Source organism: Callithrix jacchus, chromosome 14 (genome assembly GCF_049354715.1).
Source record: "Callithrix jacchus isolate 240 chromosome 14, calJac240_pri, whole genome shotgun sequence".
In the NCBI taxonomy this organism is placed as follows: domain Eukaryota; kingdom Metazoa; phylum Chordata; class Mammalia; order Primates; family Cebidae; genus Callithrix; species Callithrix jacchus.
The window spans coordinates 50638119-50665610 of record NC_133515.1 but is presented as its reverse complement, the minus strand read 5'-3'; the positions used below and the strand labels follow the sequence as shown (position 1 = coordinate 50665610).

At 34.6% G+C, this 27492-nt stretch overlaps 1 protein-coding gene across 33 annotated transcripts in view; it reads right to left on the bottom strand.

The window, feature by feature from the left end:
* The window catches only part of WDPCP (WD repeat containing planar cell polarity effector), a 559060-nt gene that overhangs the window by 308728 nt on the left and 222840 nt on the right, over positions 1-27492 (bottom strand). For all 33 annotated transcript variants that reach the window (XR_013526575.1, XR_013526576.1, XM_035272444.3 and 30 more), the window contains 3 exons: positions 24293-24902; positions 7487-7675; positions 3991-4114 (listed from right to left, as the gene is read on the bottom strand). Coding sequence is in view for 31 of the 33 variants with exons in the window: in XM_035272444.3 (XP_035128335.1) it covers positions 3991-4114; positions 7487-7675; positions 24293-24902 (923 nt within the window). In the remaining 2 variants the exon portion in view is untranslated. The remainder of the gene's footprint in view (positions 1-3990; positions 4115-7486; positions 7676-24292; positions 24903-27492) is intronic.

Below are 27492 nucleotides of genomic sequence, written 5' to 3'. Positions count from 1 at the left end.
TTCCCTTATTTCACTGCCAGCTCAACCATGCTTTCAATAAATATTTGAATAAGTTATCTAGCATTTTTGGATGATCTGACCAGGAAGTTTGTCTCTAAAGATCATTCTATCTTGTTGTCTTGAATGCTCTTAGATTAACGTTTTTAGTATTCATGTTCTTTGAAATGGTTTCATAGAAATATTCTATTTACTACATATGCTCCATCAGTGAAAAGTATAAATGAAAGAGCCATGTATACATAGAATTGCTTAAGAACTGTTTTAGTCACAAAATTATTTTTGTTTTGCCTATTATATATATTTTACACAAGCTAAAAGCCATTTCCAAAAGACTGCCCTTTTTTTCTGAATTCTAAGTGTAAATATTGACTCCGATATATTATCCCCAACATCTTATTATAAAAATTTCCCAACATACAACAAAGTTAAAAGAGTATCTACTGCATGTATTTTGACTTTATCATTTTACAACCCTGCTTATCACATTATCTACCTATCTCTATTTATCCATCAATTCATATTACTTTTTGTTGTTACATTTCAAATGAAAATGCAGACATCAATACATTTCTCCACTAATATTTCATAAACAAAAATTATTTCTAGGCAATAAATCTTACATTCTACAAATTTTGCTTAATATTTTTATAAGCAGTTAAAAAGCACAACTATCTATGCCACAATCATGTAACACCATTTGAGTCAGAAAACAACAGTCTCACAGTTAGGAAGGGGGAAAAGTTAAAATAAATTATTAACTCTTTATAATACATTATATTTCCATGCTGGTAATAATAAGCTTCATATGTGGCACACTGATTTGAAATGTCTGCCCTTTCATTTAATCAATATTTAGGGTTCCTATTCCTGTTTCTATTTTTTAATGATAAAAGCTCTCACTTGCCATCACTTCACTGTTCAATACTTGTGGAAGACTATTCAATTTCACAGAGGCAGCTGACCAGTTATCTTTTAAATTTAGTTTAGGCAAAGTTGTGTTTGCCTTCTGTAGGTAAATGCCTTCCTACATTTAGTTTAACGATTTTATAAATTAGATTCTAACATCTCTTTAAAATTTTATTATAATAAACATTTGATTAGCTACCATATCAAGATTGTGCTTCTGTTTTCTCTTCCTATCTTTAACATTAGAAGCATAACTTACATTTCTAGGGAGCATTTCTTTTGAAAATAGATCACTTTGAATGCATTTAAAAAGATGAGAGGTATGTTTTAGAGTTTAGATTTATTTGAATTTGGAAAAGGCTTTCAGGTAATTTTTTATACTTGCCAAAGACAAAAAAGACCAAAAAATGTAAACCAATATCTGTAGAATTCCTCTACTGTCAAGACAAAAACAAAATTGTCTAAAACAATTATTTTAATAATCTACATGGTATACTTGCCTATTATCACAAATTCATAGTATGATCTTACCCTTCATTTGCTGGATTAAATTAAAATCAATGTAATATTATACTCTTGATCAAAACAATCCAATCCAGATTCAGCCAATCTGAGACCCATGTGAGTAATTTAGGCACACTCCTAATCTCTGTGAGGCTACTCTTCCTCATCTTTAATTTAAAATTCCCTAAGATAGTCTTTACTGTTTTAGGGCTTATTCCATTATCTAGAAGTTTTTTATCAGATTATTAAAATAATGACTAGCTAAAGGACAGAGTAATGTAATTCTAGCACTTCACAAATATGAAAAGGTATTTCACCTATTTTTCTTCCCCTAAGCACAGGAACTTCCTGGTAGCACATTAAACAAAAGAATGGTTCCAATTTAAGCTCTCTCATTTAATTTCTTCTAAACTTTTGTTTCTTTTTTCGTAATACTGTATAGCCTACTATCAAAAGAAGAACTAATAAAATACTCATTATAATTGAAATAGTAGCAAAGTATGAAAAAGAAGAAACATGAAAAAGCTAGTATACCTTAAGGGAAAACATCCAGTTCCAGATGTGACCACATAGAAAAGCTATAGAATAATAATGATAACAGTAATAATGACCTTATCAAAGTATGTCCAAATGGTTGCTCATTCGAGAAAAACCAATGAACAAAAAATTGCATGTTAGTAGAACAGAGCATCCTAGAGCCCACAGGATGGTTACAAATATGATGCTTAAGCAACAACTAAATCACTGCATAAAATGTCAGGGGCCAGAAACAGTGAGGACACAAAGAATATGCTTCCAAAACTTCTACTTCATTCACTTTCATCTTTTTGGGCTCTTTAGGCAAGATGAGAATCTACTAATTTTCCCCAGAAACAGGGAAACAAATATTAGCAATGAGACCAAAGGACAATGCTCTAAGTCCAAATAAATGTGATATTAACCCCAGCACTTTTACTATATGTTCATTCATAGAAGACATTTCATTCACATGAAGAATCTTGGAATATGCTAATATCATTCAGATGAAAAGACAAGATTCAATCATATATCAAAACTCTTGCAATATTTTAATGTTTCTCAGTTTCTAAAATTGCTGTTTTCCAGAGGCTTTGCTGCTTAATAGACTTCAAAAGCCACTTTATATGCAGAAATATAATTATAGAACGTGAATATCTATACGACAATACAACTTCTCAAATCTTGACCAATCTGGTGTCCTCTTTCTTTTTGGGCAGATTTACCAAACAGTCTACTCTTAAGTGAATAAAAACTTCCAGTTAGTTTATAAGCTAGGATCTTAAAACTATACAGCCAATAATAGCCAAACGGTTTTAAGGAAAGAGTAAGGAACAGGGAATCAAAATCAGTTCAAGATCTGGCACCACCAATAACTTGTTGTTTGATCTAAGCAAGCCACTTATCTATGCCTCAGTTTACTAATCTCTCATGTGAAACTACTACTTTAACAGGGATTTCTGAGAAAGAAATAAGAGAATACATATCAAAGGCCTTGAAAGAGTGAAAAGGATTCTAACTGATTATATTATTAGTAAAACTGAAAGTCTAAAATCAACTCCTTGATGTAATCTTCCTTTTTGGTACACAGAGTTGAATATTCTGTTACTTTCCATTATATAACATATCATATACAAACATATATTATACATGTATCTACACATATATACAAACATACACAGACATACATATGTATATGTATGTGTATATATACACATAGTTAAAAATAATTTTTAATATGCCCTGATATTTACCACTTACCTTAAATAGAACATTACTAATATCTTGGAGGCTATTATATGCTTATTTTATTGTATTTCTTTTCATTAAGTCCAGAGTGTTCTAAATTGTGTGCTAATTACTCCCTTGCTTTGACTTATAGTATTGGCATATATATATATATATCACTAAATTATCTATCCATGCATTCATCTTCCTTCTTTCCATCTATTAATCCTGCTTTCTGAACTTTATATATATAGATGCTGTATATATTTTTCCTTCAACTTCTGCAATATTTTTCTTCATTTCTTGACATTATTTTTCACATAATTTCTAAGGTTAACAAAATTTATTATACCCATTTAAAACAGAAAAAATGAGGTATGCTGAAGCTAGAAACTTGCCACATTATGTGAGAAGACAATGGATAAGTTTTTCTATAGTAATTCTGAAAGAAAAACAAACCAATGACTGTCTCAGAGCTTTAGAGAACATTCATATCATTAGCTTCAATTAAAAAGAAAATATTTACTTACTGCTAGCAGCATAATTCAGTTAATATTTCTACACTGACTTTACATAGATGATATTTGTTCTTTCATATTAAAGGGGAAGGTATATTAAAAAGTACTGATGATATAAAAGCCCCAAATAATATTTAAATATTTCCTTCAAATGAGAACAATAACAAATTAAGTAAGATCAAAAGAAGATGTATATTTCTTTGAAGAGATGGACTGTCAGGAAACACGTAGCCTTACTATGGAATATTTTAATTAAAGAGGATTGTCTCCTGAAATAAGTAATTAGTCTGACACTAATCAATCCAAACATATCATTCACCTGAGCAAATGGTGGAAGAATCTCCTTGAATATTTGCTGATTTGGTCTCTATATTCCAATATAGTGGTATCCAGAAGTGGTCTTGTTGGAGCATAGAAGGTTCCAAGGCTTGCCTCAAGCTGTGCTGTGGAATTCAAACATAGCAGCACTGAAACAAGTGAAACTCCTTCAATTACAACAAAATACTCATGTTTGCAGTCAGTCAGGTTTTGCAAACTTGGATGAAATGTGAGCTTGTTGCAGGAAAGATGAAATTAAAATATGACAGCTGGTACAAAAACAAACCTGTGTATAAACTTTCACTTGAGGCAAAGCTGACAATGACTCTGAGCAACAAAAAAGCTGTCAAAACTGAAGAAATCCATATTGAACCACCCTCTCACCACAAATGGGTAATTAAAGCAGTGACTCATCAAAGTAACGCAGTTTGAACTAGTACTTCCAGTAAAATCAGCTCACAGTGTGCTAAACATTTACTCTTTTTGGCTAAAAGGATAAAACTAACTTTTCCCTATTGGGAATTGAAATCAATATAGAAGAAATTGTTTTTTAAATAATACAAATAAACAGCCATATTGGAGTAGAAATATGTCTCTATTGCAGTTTGAAGAGAACCATGAAAGTCCCTATGTCTTCCCTAAGTCCTATCCTAAACAGCAAGATTCTTGGTTTTATCCAAGTGTGAAAACTAAGACTCCTGGGAAAGGAAAGAAGGACTGGAGAGTCAGGTTTTAATAAACTAGAGGGCTAAGACTGGGGGAAAGGGCACATTTTGCCTGTTTTGTAGTTTTACCAAGACATGCTTATGGGACTAGGTTTTTCCCCAGAAATACCTGGAAGTTAAGTAATAACCATAATAGTGAGAGTAAGAGTACGTATGAGAACACTATAGTTCACAGTAAGACTCCTCTGATTTGTATGCTACTAGCACTGGGTTGAATAAACAAATCCTTATTTAACAAAACTAGTTTTAGGCATATTTGGGTTTGAAAGTATTAAATACCTCATCAGAGTAATTGCTATGGAATTGGCTAAGCTGTAAGTAATTTCTTTTTTTAATCTCAAATCTAGACAGTAAAGTAAGATGAACTTTAGAGGTATTTTCTTTTAAAGCAGCAGTCAATTTAGATTAAAATTGAATACAGCAACGCTATTGTGAAAACAAGCCAGATTCTCTTGTCATTGCTTGTTTTCTTGACAGCATGTTTCGTACATCTGAAATGTTCAAACCTATATGGAATACTCATAACTCCCAGCACAGTTATAGATTCATTAGATATCCCAGCTTGATGTTTAAGGCAGAAATGAAGATCTCAAAGATAACTACAACATGGCTACAAATAAAATAGCTCACTGGGTTCCACTAATAAAAGGAAAACAAATTACCATATCAAATTTGTTAGATTCAGAACACATCTCAAGAGAGAAGAATTCTGAATGTTTTAGAAATCTGTTTTGCAGTTACTTGGAGGGAAATGCACATACCTACTTAAAATGTACATATTCTGATAACCCAGCATCATGCAAACATTTTATTTTAATAGCCTAGTATCATACAAGCTTTTTATTTCCCTATCTCCCCAATATGGTTCCTTGAAAATATCCTTTATTAAAGCAAGAATCGGATGATGCCCATTTGTGTATTCCCTAATAATCTTTCCTATAACACAGTCATCTTACAAGACAAATTCACTAAGGTACTAGCAATTTCTTGGTGTGCTCAGTCAATATTTTATCTTTTCCATATTTCTTCTTTAAGTATAAATTTATGATTGCTTATATAGATTGTGTATAATATAAGCATTCGTTAGGGACTCCGCTTTTAAAAATTTTTTATGTTTGTTTTTAAGTATGCACCCAGTCATTACAGTATATCATTGCTAATAAATAATTAGTTAAGATAACTCTGTAAGCAGCAATATTATAGTAGTATCTTGTATCCTAAAATTATGATGTTATATTCTTTTTATTTTTAACTAATACTCACTGAGTACCGAAGTATGGGCCATGCACTAGGCATTTTCTCATTGTAAAAATACTAGAATTTTTTGGCTGGGTGCAGTGCTCAGCTGTAATTCCAGCGCTTTGGGAGGCTGAGGCAGGTGGATCACCTGAGGCCAAATGTTCGAGACCACTCTGGGCAACATAGTGAAACCTGTCTACTAAAAACACAAAAATTAGCCAAGCGTAGTGGTGCACATCTGTAATCCTGGCTACTCAGGAGGCTAAGGCATGAGAATTACTTGAACCTGGGAGGCAGACATTGCAGTGAGCCGATATTGTGCCACTGTACTCCAGCCTGAGCAACAGAGCAAGATTTGGTCTCTAAATAAATAAATAAATATATTCAAAGTTCCTTAGTTAAATTTTGACTACCTCCTAAAAGCACATTCAATTAATATTAAATAAATATTTACTGTGGGCCATGTGTGACTTCCTGGATACAGACTTCCTGGAAGAGCATGTTCTTACTAATTATTCTTCTCTAAAATTACTAAAATGAAGATTACCTACAGAATTCTATCTAAACAACTTTTGTATTTTGGCAATGTAATAAAGTGGGATAAGAAAAATCTATAAAAATGCAAAGAAAATAGAAAAGAAAAGCTCTCCAAGTAAAGATCTTTTGACATATTTCCTGTTCTTCCTATCTTATAAATGACCTAGGGACAGTTTCTCATTGGCCATGATTTTCCACCATTAATGTCAATGCTTACCACAAACATACGTAAGATGCAAATGTTAGACTGCTTAGGTGTATTATACATCGAGTAAATAACTTATAAGAAAAATAAGACTAGATAATTGGCAAATATAAAGATTTATTTCATTATTGTATGTGTCACAGCATTCCCCAATGCCCCCATCCCCTGACCTTTGTTTTTTTTTCACTTCTCTTTTAAAATTAAACATCTTAGATCTCTATGGACAAAATTACTTATTGGGCAAAGGTAAGGAAATTCAAGCAGGCAGAAAAGAGAAGAGTGTCAGAACTATAAGTCAGAATAAGGAAAATAAGAAGGAGCAGCCTGGGCTGCAATTCAGATACACAGAAAAAGTAAGTGTTAAGGACTATTGTCTGGACAGAGGACTTGGGTGTGAGAAAAAAGAACTGATGTCTGATGTGAGTGAGGAATGAAAGACCTTTGTTGGGTGCCCTTTGTCTAGCAGATCTCAGGGAGTACATAAAAATTTTGGTCAACGTTTGAACTATGAGCACATTACATCCTTGATCTTAAGATAGAATGGTACAATGACTACACTGTGAGTTCCAACATAAGCATAAACAGAAAAGCTGTTTTTTATGTTGACAAATACTATACAATAAGTACCATATGGGAGCAATCAACTGTTATCTGATCCTTTGAGTTTTACTAGAGCACTAAAGTAATCTCCAATAAAATAATTCAAAAACAACCTTAAAAAATAACCAATTTAATAAAATATATTTCATGTATATACAAAATACATCTAAGTAAAATATTTCAAGCCTGACCTTCTCTCTCTGGAGTGAGCTTTTGTCTAAGAAGATGGTTTACAATGGCGCTCATGCTGATAAAGCACTGGTGGCCCAGAGTGTCCCAGTTCATGCTGCTCAGGATGTTTATTGCCTCATAGATCTTATCACAGTGAATGTACTGGAAAATGATATCTACCAGGCCCAGCTGTCCTTGAGTGAAGACACCTGTCACAAAACATGGAAAACCAAGTGAATCTCTTAAATAAAAGTAGGAAAACAAAAAGTTAACTTTTCCATAAAGAAAAAAACCTGCATTGCTTGCATAAGTGCTAGAAATGTGGGACTGATCTCTTTCTCAACTAATATCTACTATAAGATACACTGGTACAACACAAACGTATCTATTGATCCCGTCAAAATGAAAGAAAATTCACTTTTACTCTCATGAACATGAGCATAAAACAAAGGTTGGGGGTAGCAATCTGTTCTGGTTTTATAGACTTTTAAATATGGCTGACCTCATTTGAAATTAATCATTTCTGTCTATTAAATGACAATAAGTATTAGAGCTGTTAGGTGTTTTACTTGTTTTTTGTTTTGTTTTGCTTTTAATCTTTTCAAAATTGTAGGTAGGCTATAAAATCTTTTTTTTCTTCACTGTTTACTGATTTAAAGTATAAAAAACTTCCTCTCAGTACAAATAATCATAAAAGAAAATGAGAAATGTGAAATTACTTTCTAAGCTGCAAAGTATTATAAAATATTACTGTATTTCTTTTTATTACTATCATTATCATCATCATCATTTAACTGGAATAGTTACAGGCTTCGGGATTTTTAAAAATGTATTCATTTATGAGAAAGATGTTAAAATTCTTCATACTAACTTCAAGTCGCATGAAAATGAAAACTTGTACTAACTATTAACAGGACTGAACTTGATAGGGAATCTGGGGAATTGCCCTGACTGTACTAAGCAATAAAACTTTACTATTCCTTTTGTGTTGGTAGAATCAAAGAATGTGACTGTCCAAAAGCCTTCATGAGCCTGCAATCAAGCATTGGAAGTCCTCATAAATCAGGGTGGTTCCTTGGCAGTAGATATTAATGCACAGGAACTTTACAGGAAACCAAAAATATCTGAAGTCTGTTGACTCTACCTATACCCTAAGTAATGCTTCTACTAGTAACAAGAGAAAGAACTCATATATTAAGAAAAGCTAACATATAATAATAAAAATCACTGAAAGGTGATAAAGAGAAAATCTTAAAAGGCAACCACAAGAAAAAAAAATACATTGGATGTACAGAAAAGCAAAGGCATGAATGATTATAGACTTTCCATCTAAAATTATATAATCCAAAGGAAAATAACAAGACATTTTTAAACTACTGAGAGATAAAAAGTAAATTAATCTAGAATTCTATACCTTTATAAATATGATTCAAAATTCATGAAGAAAGATTAACAATCCTTAAATGCACCTAATAACAGAGCTGTGAAATAATAAAGCAAAAATTGACAGAATTAAAAAAAAGAAAAAGCTAAATCTAAAATTATAATTGGTAGCCAGAAGTGGTAGCTCATGCCAGTAATCCCAGCACTTTGGGAGGCCAAGGCGGGCAGATCACTTGTGAGCACATGTTCGAGACGGACCTGGCAAACATGGCGTAACATCATACACAAATTAGCCAGGCATGGTGGCAGGTGACTGTAATCCCAGCTACTCAGGAGGCTACAACAGGAGAATCACTTGCATCTGGGAAATGGAGGCTGCAGTAAGCCAAGATTGCACGACTGCACTACAGTCTGGGTGACAGAGTAAGTCTGTTTCAATCAATCAATCAATCAATAAAATGATAATTGCAGATTGCTTCACTTTTACTAATCAAGAGAATATGTAAGCAAAAAAAAAAAAATCATTGAGTAAAGGAAATACTTGAAAAACACTATCAATGAATGTGACCTAAGTGACATTTATAAAACACTGCACTGAACCACAGTAATACACACATTCTTTTTAAATGCACACAAAACATTAACCAAGATAGAGCATATTCTGGGGTAATATAATAAAGCTAAATACATTTAAAAGTTTTAAAATCATAAGAGCATTTTCTCTGACCAAAACAGAATTAAATAGCAATAACAGAAAAATTATCTGGAAAATCTCCAAATATTTAGAAGTTAAGCAACACTCTCCTAAATAACCTATGGGTCAAAGAAAAAAATGTCATAATGTATATTAGAAACTATTTTTAACTGAATTAAAGAGCAGATTAGACCCAAAGTAAATAGAAGAAAATAATAAAGACAATAGGAGATAAAGAATACAGAAAAATCAATGAATTCAATAGTATGTTCTTTGAAAAGATCAGTAAAACTGACAAACTTCTGTCTCAGCTGAGAAAAAAAGAGAGATGATACAATAACCGATATAAGAATGACCACTACAGAACTACTAACATTTAAAATCAGTGAATAGTTCACTTTCATACGAATAAATATAACCTAAATGAAATGGATTCCTTGAAAGACCCAAACTCTCAAAGCTCACTCAAGAAGGAGTAAACTTGAATGGCTCCATGTTATTTAAATTTGAAGTCATTGTTCAAAAATCTTTACAAACACATGCACCAAGGCACACACATACATATACATGTCATGCATGTTAAGATGTCTTCACTGGTGAATTCTCTCAAACACTAAGAGAAGAAATAATAAAGCCAGGAATAGGGGTGCACACCTATAGTCTAAGCTACACTGGAGGCTAAAGTGGAAAGATCGCTTGAGCCCAGGAGTTTTGAGTCCAACCTGGGCAACATAGCAAGACTGTGTCTCAAGTAAAAAAAAAAAAAAATTAACAAAAGAAGAAATAATATAAATCCAATACAACTCAGATTATAAGACAAAATATTTCCCAACTCATTTCATGGGGTTATAATTACATTGACACCAAAAATGAAGATATTACAAGAAAAGAAAAAGAAAACTACAGAACAATATTTCCCATAAACAAATACAAAAGCCCTTAACATAATATTAGCAACTCCAGCAATATATTAAAAAGATAACATATCATGAACAAGCAAGATTTCTCCCACAAATGCAAGGTCGCTTAAACATCTGAAAGCCAATCAATATAATTTACCTTATGATGAGAAAAAAAAAGAGGAAAAAACATATAGTCATTTCAGTTGCTGCAGAAAAAGCACTTGAAAAAAATTCAACATTCACTCAAATAAAATATCCCAGCAGACTAGGAAAGGAAAAGGACTTCTTCAATGTAATACCATCATACTTATAGTGAAAGATTGAATGTTTTCTACCTAAGATTAGAAACAAAGCAAAGATACCCTCTCTCACCATTTCTATTTAATATTGTACCAGATGTCCTAGCTGTAAGAAGTGAAGAGAATAAATTAAAAGGCATACAGGTTAGATAAGAGGATGTAAAACTTCTGAATCCAGTTGTCATGATCATCTCTGTAGAAAATCCTAAGGATTCCAAGTTACTTCAGCTAAGATGAGTTTAACAGGGTTGCAGGATGTATGGTTAATATTTTAAAAATTTATTTCTACATAATCCCAATGAACAATAAAATTGTAATGAAAAATATTTAAAATATAATCCAAAAACAATGCTTAGGGAAAATATAACAAAGCATGTACAAGATCTTTACACTTAAAATTATAGAACTATGCAGAGAGAAACTAAAGAAATTTATGGTTAGGAGACTCAATATTAAGAACCATCCCTACCCAAAATGATCTCTAGGTCCAACACGATCTCAGTAAAAATCCCATCAGGTGTTTTTGTAGAAACTGACAAGCCAGTTTCAAAACTTACATAAAAATGGAAAGGATCTACAATAGTCAAAATAACAGGAAAAAGGACAATAAAGTTGGAGGACTAACAGTACCTGATTTCACTACTTACTTTAAAGCCACAGAATTAAGTCAGAATAGTACTTGCTTAAGTATTGACATTTAATTTACTAAAAGACATCACAGTTATTGATAGGTAAAAGTAATTCAATGGGGGAGAGAATTCCGAAAAATGGTACTTGCTTATGTATTGACATTTAATTTACTAAAAGACATCACAGTTATTGATAGGTAAAAGTAATTCAATGGGAGAAAGAATTTCTGAAAATTGTACTGGAACAATAAATATTCATATTAAAAATTAATCTCAACCCATCCCTCATACCATATGCAAAAAGATAACTTGAAATAGACCATGAACCTAAATGAAAGAGCTATACCCACAAAACTTCTAGGAGGAAATCTTTGCGACGCTGGGTTTTCTTAGGACAGGAAAAGATAAAGCCACAAAACAAAGAACATTATGAACTGAATTTCATTAAAATTAAAAAACTTCTGCTACTTTATACACAATGGTAAGAAAATGAAAAGGTAAACTCCAGGCTAAAAAAAAATTCACAATATAAGTATCTTACAAAGGCCTTGTATTCAGAAAATATACATAAAAAACCTCTTACAACTCAAGTAAACAAAAAATCCAATTATATTTGGGCAAAATATTTGAAGACATACTTCATCAGACAAGATACACAATAAATAAGCACATGAAAATATGTTCAATTCCAACAGTCACCCAGGAAATACAAATTAACACTACAACACACTCACTAGAATGGCTAAAATTAACATGACCATAAATTTCAAAGTGAGAACATGTAGCAACTAGAGTTCTCATAAATTGCTGATATGCTAAATGGCATAATCACTTTGGAAAACAGTTTTTTCTAAAGTTAAACACTTAGCATATGGCCCAGCCATTTTAAATTTGTAGGACTTTCATAAGAGAAATGAAAATATATGTTCATACAAAGACTTGTAAATGAAAGTACACAGTATTTTTAATCTGTTAGCTAAAACCTGGAAACAAACCAAATGTCCATCAATATGTGAAAGGATTTAAAAAACTGTGGTAACAGAAATACCAAAAAAAATTTTAAAAAACCTTCAGAGGATATTAGGAACACCTCTATGCACTCCAGCTAGAACACCTAGAAGATATGAATGAATAAATTTCTGTAAACATACACTCTGTCAAGATTGAATTAGGAAGAAACAGAATCACTGAACAGACCAATAACAAGCTCTGAAACTCAATCACTAATAAAAAGCCTAACAACAGAAAAAGCTTAGGAACAGACAATTAATAACCAAATTCTACCAGGTGTGTAAAGAAGAGCTGGTACCATTCCTAATGAAAGTATTCCAAAAAAAAATGAGGAGGAATGACTCCCTAACTCATGCTATCAGGCCAGTAGCATCCTGATACCAAAATCTGGCAAAGAGACAACAAAAAAAGAAAAGTTCTGGCAAATATCCTTGATAAATATAGATGTAAAAATCCTCAACAAATACTAGCAAATGAAATCCAGCAGCACAGCAAAAGGCAAATCTACCACAATTAAGTAGGTTTTATCCCTAGATGTAAGGTAAGGTCAACATACACAAATCATTAAAGGTGATTCATCACATAAACAGAACAAAAAACAAAAACCACATGATCCCCTCAATAGATACAGAAAAGGCTTTCAATAAAATCCAGTCCCTACATGAAAAGAAAAAGAAAAGAAAAAAAAAAACCTCAACAAAATAGGCATTGAAGGAATATACTTCAAAATAATAGAGCCATCTATGAAAAATCCACAGCCAACATCATAATGAATGGGCAAAAGCTGGAAAACTCGAACAAGACATGGATGTTCTCTCTCACCATTGCTGTTCAATATAGAACCAGAAGCCCTAGCCATAGCAATCAGTAAAGAGAGATAAATTAAATACATCTGAATAGGATGATCAGAGAGTCAAATGATCTCTTTTTGTAGAAGATATGATTCTATACCTGGAAAACCCCATAGTCTCTGCCCAAAAGCTCCTAGATCTGATAAACAATTTCAGCAAAGTTTCACCATATAAAACTAATATATAAAAATCAGTAATATTGTTCTCTATCTGTTTTGGTACCAGTACCATGCTGCTTTGATTACAAAAGCCTTATAGTTTGAAGTCAGGTAGCATGATGCCTCTCACTTTGTTCCTTGTCCTTAGGATTGCCTTGGCTATACGGGCTCTCTTTTGGTTCCATATGAAGTTTAAGGTAGTTTTTTCCAGTTCTGAGAAGAAGTTCAATGGTAGCTTGATGGGATAGCATTGAATCTATAAATTCCTTGGGTAGTATGGCCATTTTCATGATACTGATTCTTCCTAACCACGATCATGGAATGTTTTTCCATCTGTTTGTGTCCTCTCCTATTTCCTTGAGCAGTGATTTGTAATTATCCTTGAAGAGGTCCTTTACAACCTTTATTAGTTGTATTCCTAGGTATTTTATTCCCTTTGCAGCAATTGTGAATGGGACTTCACATTCACTCACGATTTGGCTCTGTTTGTCTGTTATTGTTGTATAGGAATGCTTGTGTTTTCTGCACATTGATTTTTTTATCCGGAGACTTTCCTGAAGTTGCTTATCAGCTTAAGGACATTTTGGGCTGAGACGATGGGGTCTTCTAAATACACAACCATGTCATCTGCAAATAGAGACAATCTGACTTTCTCTTTTCTTAATTGAATACCCTTTTGATTTCTTTTTCTTGCCTGATTGCTCTGGCTAGAACTTCCAATACTATCTTGAATAAGAATTGTGAGAGAGGGCATCCTTGTCTAGTGCCAGTTTTCAAAGGGAATGCTTCCAGTTTTTGCCCTTTTAGTATGATATTGGTTGTGGATTTGTCATAAATAGCTTTTATTATTTTGAGATATGTTCTATAAATACCTAGCTTATTGTGAGTTTTTAGCATAAAGTGTTGTTGAATTTTGTTGAAGACCTTCTCTGCATCTATTGAGATGATCATGTGTTTTTTGTCTTTGGTTCTGTTTATGTGATGGATTATGTTTATAGATTTGTGTATGTTGAACCAGCCTTGCATCCCCAGGATGAAGCCTACTTGATCAAGATGTATAAGCTTTTTGATGTGCTGTTGCATTCATTTTGCCAGGATTTTATTGAAGATTTTGGCATCTATATTCGTCATGGATATTGGCCTGAAGTTTGCTCTTTTAGTTGATGCCTGGTTTTAGTATCAGGATGATGTTGGTCTCATAAAATGAGTTAGGGAGGATTCCCTCTTTTTGTATTGTTAGGAATAGTTTCAGAAGGAATGGTACCACCTCCTCTTTGTATGTCTGGTAGAATTTGGCTGTAAACCCATCTGGACCTGGACTTTTTTTGGTTGGTAGGCTATTAATTGCTGTCTCATCAGATCTTGTTATTGGTCTATTCAGGGATTCAACTTCTTACTGGTTTAGTCTTGGGAGGGTGTTAAGTGTCCAGGAATTTATCCATTTCTTCCAGATTTGCTGGTTTATGTGCATAGAGTTGTTCGTAGTAATCTCTGATGGTGGTTTGTACTTCTGTGGCTTTGGTGGTAATACACCCTTTATCATTTTTTATTGCATCTATTAGATTCTTCTCTAGTGTATAGACACTAAGAAGGGAACGACAGACAACAGGGCCTAGCTGAGGGTGGAGGATGGTGAGGATCGAAAAACCGCCTATCAAATACTGTACTTATTACCTGGGTGATGAAATAATCTGTACACCAAACCCCCAAGACATGCAATTTACCTACAAAACAAATCTGCACAGGTACCCCTGAACCTAAAATATACTGACATAATGAACCACTGCTCAGTAATGTAATGAAAAAATATAAAGATATACACACTAACATCTAAGATTCTCACAGAGTAACGCTGAGTGAAAGTACCAAGACACAAGAGTACCTACTATATGATCCCATTTCTATGGAATTCTAGAAAAGGAAAAACTATTTTTTTATTTTAAAAAATGTATCTTGGCCGGGCGCAGTGGCATACACCTGCAATCCACGCACTTTGGGAGGCAGAGGTGGGCAGATCACGAGGTCAAGAGATCGAGACCATCCTGACCAACATGGTGAAACCCCATCTCTACTAAAAACACAAAAATTAGCCTGGCATGGTTGCAACACGCGCCTGTGGTCCCAGCTACTCGGGAGGCCGAGGCAGGAGAAACCCTTGAACCTAGGATGCGGAGGTTGCAGTGAGCCGAGATTGCGCCACTACGCTCCAGCCTGGCAGCAGAGCAAGACTCCGTCTCAGAAAACAAAATGTTTCTTCATAGATTTAGGGATATAAGTACAGTTGTGTTACATGGATATACTGCATTGATGAAGTCTAGGCTTTTATTGTACCTATCACCCAAATAGTGAACGTTGTACTCAATAGGCAGTATTTCATCCCTCAGCCCTCTCCCACTCTCCCATCTTTTGGACTCTCCAGTGTCTATTATGCCACTCTGTATGTCCATGCATACCCACTGTTTAGCTCCCACCTATAAATGAGAATGTGCAGTTTTTGACTTTCTGTTTTCCATATGATTTCACTAAGGATAATGACCTCTAGCTCCATCCATATTGCTGCAAAGGACATGAGCAAATAGAATCTATAATGATGGAAAGCAGATCAATGCTCATCACTTTGGGGGAGGTGGAAATTAACTGAAAGGGGCCTTGAGATAATTTTTTGGGATGATGGAAATGTTCTATATTATGATGGTAGTAGTACCATTTGTCAAAACTCATTGACCTGTTTTTAATTTTTTTTTTTTTTTGAGAAGTTTCGCTCCTGTTGCCCAGGCTGGAATGCAATGGTACAATTTTGGCTCACTGCAAACTCTGCTTCCCAGGATCAAACAATTTTCCTGTCTCAGCTTCCTGAGTAGCTGAAATTACAGGCACATGCCACCACACCTGGGTAATTTTTAAAAACATTTTTAGTAGAGATGGGATTTCACCATATTGGTCAAGCTGGTCTTGAACTCCTAACTTCAAGCGATTCACCTGCCTCGGCCTCCCAAAGTGCTGGGATTACAGGCATGAGCCACTGCACCTGGCCTGAACTGTACATTTTAAATGAATGTATTTTATGTAAGTTGTACCTCAATAAACTTGATTTAAAAATTCATCATCACTCTAGTTTGAGGAAAGCAGAATGTTGTCTAGAATAAAAGTTCATTTAAAATGATATGAGATCCAATTTTAAGATGATTAGGCATCTAATGAAGTGTTTAGTATTTCCAGCAATAAACTGTCTAATACTACTTGGGTAAAGTATAATGTTGAAATAACTCTTTGAAAATAACTCTTGAGGAAAATTGCTTTGTACAAAATTTCTAAAAGAAAATCATACTGTTCATTTTTTAGAAAGAGACACAGGCATACACACACATACGCACATTACCCATCATTTTTAAAATTCTATGAGAGTGAGGATGTTAGCTTTTATTATCTCGTTTTAGCTCTTGAACATTTAACCTTCTCATAACTTTGCACCTCTATGAGGGCATTGTGGGGACACTCCAGGCAAATGGAATACTATCATCACCAACATGGAAGGCATGAGTGTGACAGCACACACCATGGCTGGGAGGCTACACTAGTGCAACTCAGCTGGGGAGATAAAGCCCAAGAGGCAGGAAAGGGCTTATCACCCACTAAAGTATTTATTTTAACTTTTAGGTTTGGGGGTACATGTGAAGGTTTGCTACGTAAACTCATATCATGGAGGTTTGTACAGATTATTTCAACACCCAGGTATTAAGCCCAGTAACCAAAAGTTAACTTTTCTGCTTCTCTCCCTCCTCTCAAACTCTACCCTCAGGTAGACCCCAGTGTTTGCTTTTCATTTGTTTGTGTTAATGAGTTATCAGCATTTAGCTCTCACTTATAAGTAAGAACATACAGTATTTGATTTTCTCTTCCTGCGTTTGTTTGCTAAGTATGATAGCCTCCAGCTCCATTCATGTTCCCACAAAAGGCATAAAGTATTTCAAGCTGGAGAATCCATGATCAAATCTGTACTATTAGAAGGATCACTAGGATAGCACCCAGGGAATTAACTGGGTAGTAGGATGAGAAGCCTGGAAGGCAGAAGGGCCTCTGCTTGATCATGGTAAAACAGAGTAGGTCAGATTAAAGCAATGACAGTGAGGCTGAACTGAATGAGATGTTATGAGTGCATATCAATAGGATTTGGTCACTAATTGGATGCGGTATTAGGAGGGAGGAAGGATTGTAGAAAAACTTTTGACTTGGACGTTCCATCTGAGTAACTGTACCATTCACCAAAAAGAAGAATCCAAGAGGAAAAGCAGGTCTGGAGAGAAAGAAGATGACTTCATGTCTGCACAAAATGAGTCTGAGGCACACATGTACATACAAGAGAATGTATTCAGCAAGCCAAGTGAATACGTGGATGTGGAGTCAGGAATGGACTGGCTGGAGTCAGAGATCAAATAACAAAATTGAAAACGAAGTCTCAACTTGTACAAAGTGAGAGAAGGGCTAAAAACAGAACCCTCAACAGTCCTAACATTTTCATGAGTAGGCAAAAAAAGAGCATAAAAAAGTGACAGAAAGTTGCATTTGGGATCATAGAGGACAAGTTTGATGAGGGTTCTGTGACAGCGGAAGTGGTCAGAAATGATCAAATGCTGAAAAGTCATCAAACAACATAAGAGAAATGTATTATTAAGTAGGAAGTCACTGGTGACCCTTCCAAGAGCAGTTCTGAGAGACCATTGAAGATACAACCACAGCACAGAGTTCTGAGGAGTGAGAAATGAAGAAGCAGAGAAAACGCAATGTTCATTATTATTTCAATGAGTTTGGCTATGACAGAAAGGTGAACATGAGATTAATAACAGAGGGGAAGTCATTTTAAGGAAGAGTTCTGTTAGTCTGTTTTTATGGTATGGCTTGGGCCTGTTTATCTGCTGCTGTACCAAGATAGATGGGGCTGGGGAGGTTGACAAAATCAAGGCGTCAAAGGGAATGTTACGAGCTCCACAGAGGAAACAGTGGTGGCATCAGTCTTGCACAAAAGGAAAGACTCCTTTTTCACTAAACAGAAAGGGAAAGATACATGTGCATACTGATAAGTGGTTGGGTGCATGGGTGGGTGGTAAGAAGCAGATAAATTTAATGAACTGACCATTAAAAGGTGAGATGGTCTGTTGGGAGGGATAGGGAACTGATTATGTGAGTTTAAGGAGAGCAGTGAAGGTTGGAAAAGGTACTAATGAGAATGAAAAAGCTTTAATATCCCAATAGTATAATGAGGGCTTCCACTTTTTAAAATTAATCTTAGTCTATGTATGAAGAAATATGTGATAGGGATTGTCACATAAAGAGATTCTGAATAATACAGCTTTCCATAAAACAGTATTTCCTGTCTTCCATGTAATGGATACTTCTAATTACCTCCTAAGGAAGACATAATCTTTGAATTCTTCTAATAACAATAATGATGGACTTTTAATGCCCAACACATTTGTGTGATCCTTGTAAAGATTAAGAAATGGAAGCTCTAGCCTTGGAACAGTGTTCCTTCAACATTATACTAACTGACCTTATCTAATGTCAAACTCCAAAAATCTTAGCATATTGGCATTAGGCACTGCCACGTTTACATATGAAAGCATTCTATTTTAAACTATGATCCACGATCTATCTTTACAATTTTAAATTGTAAGCTACACCTTTCATGTCAAATTTTCCAAAGGCTTGCATAACAAGCATTTGAAAAAAAAACTCATAAATGCTCCCTAGTGGGGAAACTGCACATGTAACTACCTGTTTATGTATGCAGTAACTTGAATTATACATGAAAATTCCACATGGATGCCCAGAATCAGCACTGACAAATTCAAGAAGTATATTAATTTTTTTGGATGTATTTAGTAGCAGATCATAAGAAAAATCTGTTCTTTAAACTGGGTTTTCTTTAAAAAAATCTGCTAGTTGGAATCTTCTATTTCAAGGAATCTACTCTTCCCAGGAAAAATAATTTGTAATAAATATTAATTTTATACATTAAAAATGAGAAACAAAACTTTAAAAATTCCTGAGAAATTATATATTTAGATCTCCTAAAGAGCATGTAAGACTGTATGATTTCCCTATCCTATAAAACTTAAGAGTCATATTGAAAATAAAATTTAAATGATAAATGTCAGTTGCAAAAGTTATCACCTTTTCATTTGAATGCTTGACTTCTATTGGATAATTCTCTTCCAAGAGACCTTCTTGGGAAAAAGAAGTGACAGCCAACTCAATGCCTAATTGATTTAGGAACAGTGCCCAGGGAGACAGTCCAATTAAGTTTACAAGCTGGCAATTAGCAGGAAGCCCTCTAAATCCCTACATTGAGAGCCTGTTTACTTTAGTAAGAAGGCAAATGTGCTAGAGATAGGAAGAGAAAGCTGTGCTTTTTGCAAAGCTGCTGTGAGTAGGCCCACAAGGGAAAGCTGAAGAAAAGCTAGGTGTACATGGGCAGAAAGCCTTCTGTTTGACAGGTAAATGGGTAATTTAGAGGGTTAAAGGAGAGATTGAGAGAGGGGTCTGGGGGGGGAGAGAGAGAGAGAGAAAGAGAGTGCATGTGTGTGAGCATGAGTGCATGAGTGTGTGTGTTTTAACAGATATGTGAAACATCAAACATCCAGTTTAATTAGTGTTGTGTATGGAGACATACAACTGTTAAACATGTAGTTGGGCAAAGTATAACTGGATTATCTCATAATAAATGAGACTCCAAACATTTTTTTTGAATATTAACATTATGAATAGATATAGCTGCATTTTTATTATGTGAAAAGAACATAGGTCTCACACTGTATACATTATATCTTGCAGGTTAATCAAGTCATGTTCACTAGACTTATTTTGTGTACTCAACTTCAGAGACAAGCAGATCAATAAAATAACAAAGTAAATTGAAAGCTGTTTAACAAACACTGCAATGCCTTTAAAAACCTAACTTTGTACCACAGAGCCAAATTCCATAAGGGGTTTTAAAATGTATTTCTCTTTCTATGTTTTCAAGTAGCCATACTGTACGTTAATTAAAATTTATTTTTTAAACCTAAGTGAGATTCTCTCAAGAATGTTAAATTGTAGAAATCTAATACCTAAAGTATACCATATATTTCAGGGTATAGCTAGTAATGCAAACTTAGAAAAGGCAAGTGAATCATCATAATAAATTATATTTTAAAGTCTGTTAGTTGATACATAAAAATCAACTCAAAATGGAATAAAGACTTAAATGTAAAACCCAAAAGTATAGAAACACTGAAAGACAGCTAGGTAATGCCATCCTGGACAATGGGCAAAGATTTCATGACAAGGATGCCAAAAGCAATTGCAACAAAAGCAAAAATTGACAAGAGAGGTCGCTTTAAAGAGCTTCTACACAGCAAAAGAAAATACAAAGAGAGTGAACAGACAACCAACAGAACAGGAGAAAACATTTGCAAACTGTGCATCTGAAAAAGGTCAATATCCAGCATCTATTAGGAACTTAGACAATTTACAAGAGGAAAACAAACAAACCCTTTAAAATGTGGGCAAAGCCAAAGTAATTTATGGATTCAATGCTATTCTCATGAAACTACCATTGACGTTCTTCACAGAATTAGAAATAATTACTTTAAATTTCACATGGAAACAAAAAGAAGCCTGGGTAGCCAAGACAATCCTAAGCAAAAAGAACAAAGCTGGAGGCATCATGCTACCTGTATTCAAACTATACTACAAGGCTACAGTAACCAAAACAGCATGATACTGGTACCAAATCAGATATATAGACCAATGGAACAGAACAGAGGCCTCAGAAATAACACTGCACATCTACAACCATCTGATCTTCGACAAACCTGAAAAAAACAAGCAATAGGAAGGAAGATTCCCTATTTAATAAATGGTATTGGGAAAACTGGCTAGCCATATGTAGAAAACTGAAACTGGACCCCTTCCTTATACAAAAACTAACTCAGGATGGATTAAAGACTTAAATGTAAAACAAAAAAACCATAGAAACCATAGAAGAAAACCTAGGTAATACCATTCAGGACACAGGTATGAGCAAAGACTTCATGAAAACACCAAAAGCAATTGCAACAAAAGACAAAATTGACAAAGAAGATCTAATTAAACTAAAGAGCTTCTGCACAGCAAAAGAAACTTACATCAGAGTGAACATGCAACCTACAGAATGGGAGAAAATTTTTGCAATCTATCCATCTGACAAAGACATTATATCTAGAATCTACAAGGAACTGAAACAAATTAACAAGAAAAAAACAACCTCATCAAAAAGTGGGCAAATATATAAGCAAACACTTCTCAAAAGAAGACATTTAAGTGGCCAAAAAAATATGAAAAATAGCTCATCATTACTATCATTGGAGAAATGCAAATCAAAACCACAATGAGATACATCTCACACTAGCCACAATGGCAATTATTAAAAAGTCAAGAGGCTGGGTGTGGTGGCTCACACCTGTAATCCCAGCACTTCGGGAGGCCAAGGCAGGCAGATCACTTCAGGTCAGGAGTTTGAGACCAGCCTAGGCAACATGATGAAACCCTGTCTCTATTAAAAATACAAAAATTAGCCAGGTGTGGTGGCGCATGCCTGTAACCACAGCTACTCAGGGGGGCCAAGACAGGAGAATTGCTTGAACCCAGGAGACAAAGGTTGCTGTGAGCTCAGATCACACTACTGCACTCCAGCCTGGGCAACAGATTGAGACTCTGTCTCAAAAAAAAAAAAAAAAAAAAAAACAAACTCAAGAAACAATAGATGCTAGTGAGGCTATAGAGAAATAGAGCACTTTTACACTGTTGGTGGGAGTGTAAATTAGTTCAACCATTGTGGAAGACAGTGTGATGATTCCTCAAGAATCCAGAACCAGAAATACCATTTTACCCAGCAATCCCATTACTGAATATATACCCAAAGGAATACAAATCATTCTACTATAATGACACATGCACACATTTATTACAAAATTATTTATAATAGTGAAGACGCAACCAACCCAAATGCCCATCAATCATAGACTGAATAAAAAAAATGTGGTACATATACACCATGGAATACTATGCAGCCATAAAAAAGAATGAGATCATGGCATTTGCCAGGGCACAGATGAAGCTGGAAGCCATCATCCTCAGCAAACTAACACAGGAATAGAAAACCAAACATCACATGTTCTCCCTCATAAGTGAGAGCTGAACAATCACAATACGTGGATGGGCACAGGGAGGGGAACAGCACACATTGGGGCCTATTGGGGGTCGGGGAGTAAGGAGAGGAAGAGCATTAGGACAAACACCTAATGCATACAGGCTTTAAAAACCTAGATGACAGGTTGATAGGTACAGCAAACCACCATGGCACACATAAAACTATGTAAACTTCTACATTCTGCTCATGTATCCCAAAATTTAAAGCAAAATAAAAATTAAAGAGGGCAAAGGACATGAACAGACACTCCTCAAAAGAAGACATACATGAGACCAAGAAGCATATGAAAAAAAGTTCAGTATCACTGATTATTAGAGAAATGCAAATCAAAACCACAATGAGATATCATCACACACCAGTCAAAATGGCCATTATTCAAAAGTCAAAAAATAACAGATGCAGGCAAGGTTGTGGAGAAAAGGGAACACTTATACACTGTGAAGGGGGAGTGTAAATTAGTTCAATCATTGTGGAAAGCAATATAGCAATTCCTCAAAGAGCTAAAAGCAGAACTACCATTTGACCCAGGAATTCCATTACTGGGTACATACCCAGAGGAATATAAATCATTTTGCCAAAAATATACATGCACACAAATGTTTGCTGCAGCACCATTCACAATAGGAAAGATATGGAATCAACCTAAATGGCTATCAATCACAGATTGGATAAAGAAAATGTGGTACATATACACCATGGATTATTATGCAGCCATTAAAAAGAACAAGATCATGTCTTTTGCAGGAACATGAATGGAGCTGCAGGCCATTATGTTTAGCAAACTAATGCAGAAACAGAAAACCAAATACCGCATATTCTCACTTAAAAGTGAGAGCTAAATGATAATACTTTATTAGCACAAAGAAGAAAAAAACAGACATTGGGGTCTAGTTGAAGGAGGAGGATGAGAGAAGGGAGAGGAACAGAAAAGATAACTATTGTGCACTGGGCTTAATACCTGTGTGATGAAATAATATGTACAACAAACCCCCATGATACATCTGTACCTATATAACAAACTTTAATGTATACCCACAAACCTAAATAAAAGTTAAAAAAAATAAAGTCTCTTGGTTGAAATGGGCTACATTAATATATAATTTTATAGATATTAACTTATCAACATCTATAAAAATATCTATCCTTTTGAATATTTTTATCCAAAAGAGAAACTAAAACAAAGTTATACAAATATCTTCAGCAAATTCTAACTAAATATCTGCTTTCTTTTATTTTAAAACTCTTGTTTCACACAATTCCAGTCTGAGAATCAACAAATACCAATAATCTAAAATAATTTTTATAGAAAAATTATTCTGTTCCTACAACACAGAATTTTTCAATGGACAAAGTAAGTCCTTTTAAAATCTTCACATATCTATTGCTTAAGGAATTATTTAGTAGTGCAGTTTATTTTAGAGAGTATCAAATGTAAAAGTTCGGGTTTTTGAAGCATCATGATTGACAATTAATGCAATTTCCAAATTCTTCAATATCTAATGTTCCCTTGACAGTTAGAAAATTATCCACAAAAGGAAACTATATGGATATTTAAAAGGCAAACATATTTACGGGATGACAAATAGAAAAATCTATTTTGTAAGAATAGTTTTATTGCCTTAATTATATCACTATCATAAACACTTTACTTACGACTTTCCTTAACTTACCTAGTTTGAACAACAGCACACCCAAAGGTCCTCTTTCAAACCTGAGGAAGAGGAGATCATAGATATCACTACCTTCAGCCTTCTGAGAAACAAACTGAGGAGCTATCCATTGCATTCGAACAAGACTGCTGGAAGCATCAAATAATTTATTGAATTGCAGAGTCTCCCTGGGTAAGTGGTCTTCAGCCAACAGCTGGATGTTAATAGGGGAGAGAGCCATATCAAAAATTTGTAACTCCCCTTGGTTGCTGCCAACTAGCAGAATGGCACCACTTGGGTGGCAGCTTATTAATGAAGGCAAAAGTTCAGTCTGTGCTAGGAAAGTCACTCTACGGTACGTTTCATAAAGAATTAGTGAGGAATCTTCACAGCCCAGAATCAGTTTGTCTTCAGTAACATTCCTGCAACAACTGATGGCCTTCGATTTTAGTGGTATTCTGGTGACAGACACACACTGGATTTTATTCCGAACACATTCATAGATGCAGCTGTCAGCAATGGGCTCTTTGTCTACACTGATGGAGTGCTCCACTGTGAACATCTGATAAGGCTGTTTAGCTCCAAAGCAAACATCCAGTGGGTCCCATTCTGTGCGAACAGAACTCAGAACCTATAAGAAACATATCAAGTACATTCAGACAGAGTTTGGTTTTTCTTCAACTTCATACCAAGGCATGCATATTAATTCAGAAACCTATTAAATAACCTCAATTACTATCTTAAACATCAGCAACATATAAGTATATGAAGTATATATAGCACATCTATCTCATGTAGATCACATATATAAATACAGTGACAGAGTGAGATCTTATCTTTAAAAAAAAGGATACCTACAGCACAGCTGCAATATTTAAAATATATTATTTTAATCTTAACAATTTGTTTTGGAAGGCTTGGAAATCCCTTTAAATATGTCCAATGATATATAAAAACTAAGAAAGTCGGCTTTTAGTAAAATAGTATGGTGAGCAGAATATCTTAAAAACTCACAAAGAATAAATAAGAACTTACAAACACAAAGTAGGACTTTAAATGATTGATCTCCTTTGACCAGGCACCATTCTCAATTCTGAAGTTATTGGTAAGGTACTTAGAAAAAATATATTTCTAATTAGTAGGGCTGGGTAGGCAAAGGAAAAACTTTGAACCCTGTTAACAATCTTGTAGAAATATTTTACTATCAGAAAGGATATAAAGGAGTTCTAAGTAGACAGGTGACCAAGAGAAAGAAATAATGTAATGTACCAGTTTAAAAATAATTAAGGAAGCAATTAATAGCCTACCAACCAAAAAAAGCCCAGGTCCAGATGAATTAACAGCTGAATTCTACCAGACATACAAAGAGGAGCTGGTACCACTCCTTCTGAAACTATTCCAAACAATCCAAAAAGAGGGAATCCTTCCCAAATCGTTTTATGAGACCAACATCATCCTGATACCAAAACCAGGCAGGGACTTGACAAGAAAAGAAAACTTCAGGCCAATATCCATGATAAACATAGATGCAAAAATCTTCAAAAAAAAATACTGGCAAAGCAATTGCAACAGCACATTTAAAAGCTTATCCATCACGATCAAGTAGGCTTTATCCGGGGATGCAAGGCTGGTTCAACATACGCAAGTCTATAAATGTAATTCACCACATAAACAGAACCAAAGACAAAAACCACATGATTATCTCAATAGATGCAGAGAAGGCCTTCAAAAAAAATCAGCAGCGCTTTATGCTAAAAAACCTCAACAAACTAGGTATTGACGGAACTAATAAAAGCTATTTACAACAAACCCATAGTCAATATCATACTGAATGGGCAAAAACTGGAAGCATTCCCTTTGAAATCTAGCACTAGACAAGGATGCCCTCTCACCACTCCTATTCAATATAGTACTGGAAGTTCTAGCCAGAGCAATCAGACAAGAAAAAGAAATAAAGGGTATTCACTTAGGAAAAGAGGAAGTCAAACTGTCTCTATTTGCAGACGACATGATTGTATATTTAGAAGACCCCATTGTCTCAGCCCACAATCTCCTGAAACTGATAAGCAACTTCAGCAAAGTCTCAGGATACAAAATCAACGTGCAAAAATCACAAACATTCCTATATGCCAATAACAGACGTAAAGAAAGCCAAATCAAGAGCAAACTGCCATTCGTGATTGCTACAAAGAGAATAAAATACCTAGGAATACAAGTAACAAAGAATGTAAAGGACCTCTTCAAGGAGAATTACAAACCACTGCTCAAGGAAATAAGAGAAGACACAGATGGAAAAACATTCCATGCTCATGGTTAGGAAGAATCAATGTTGTGAAAATGGCCATAATGCCCAAAGTAATTTATAGATTCAGTGCTATCCCCATCAAGCTACCTATGACCCTCTTAACAGAACTCAAAAAAAAACCACCTTAAACTTCATATGGAACCAAATGAGAGCCCACAGAGCCAGGATAATCCTAAGCAAAAATAACAAAGCTGGAGACATTACACTGCCTGACTTCAAACTATACTATAAGGCTACACTAATCAAAACAGCATGGTACTGGTACCAAAACAGAGACATAGGCCAATGGAACAGAACAGAGGCCTCAGAAACAATACCACACATCTACAACCATCTGATCTTTGACGAACGTGACAAAAACAAGCAATAGGGAAAGGATTCCCTGTTTAACAAATGGTGTTGGGAAAACTGGCTAGCCATGTGCAGAAAGCAGAAACTGGACCCCTTCCTGACACCTTACACTAAAATTCACTCCAGATGGATTAAAGAGTTAAACATAAGACCTAACACCATAAAAACCCTAGAAGAAAACCTAGGCAAAACCATTCAGGACACAGACACAGGCAAGGACTTCATGACTAAAACACCAAAAGCATTGGCAACAAAAGCCAAAATAGACAAGTGAGATCTAATTAAATTTTTGCATAGAAAAAGAAACAATTAAGCTTTTGCATAGGAAAAGAAACAATCCTTGGAGTGAACCAGCAACCAACAGAATGGGAAAAATTTTTTGCAATCTTCCCGTCTGACAAAAGACTTATATCTAGAATTTACAAAGAACTAAAACAGATTTACAAGAAAAAAACAAATTCAAAAGTGGGCAAAGAATATGAACAGACACTTTACAAAAGAAGACATACATGAGGCCAACAAACATATGAAAAAATGCTCATTATCACTGGTCATTAGAGAAATG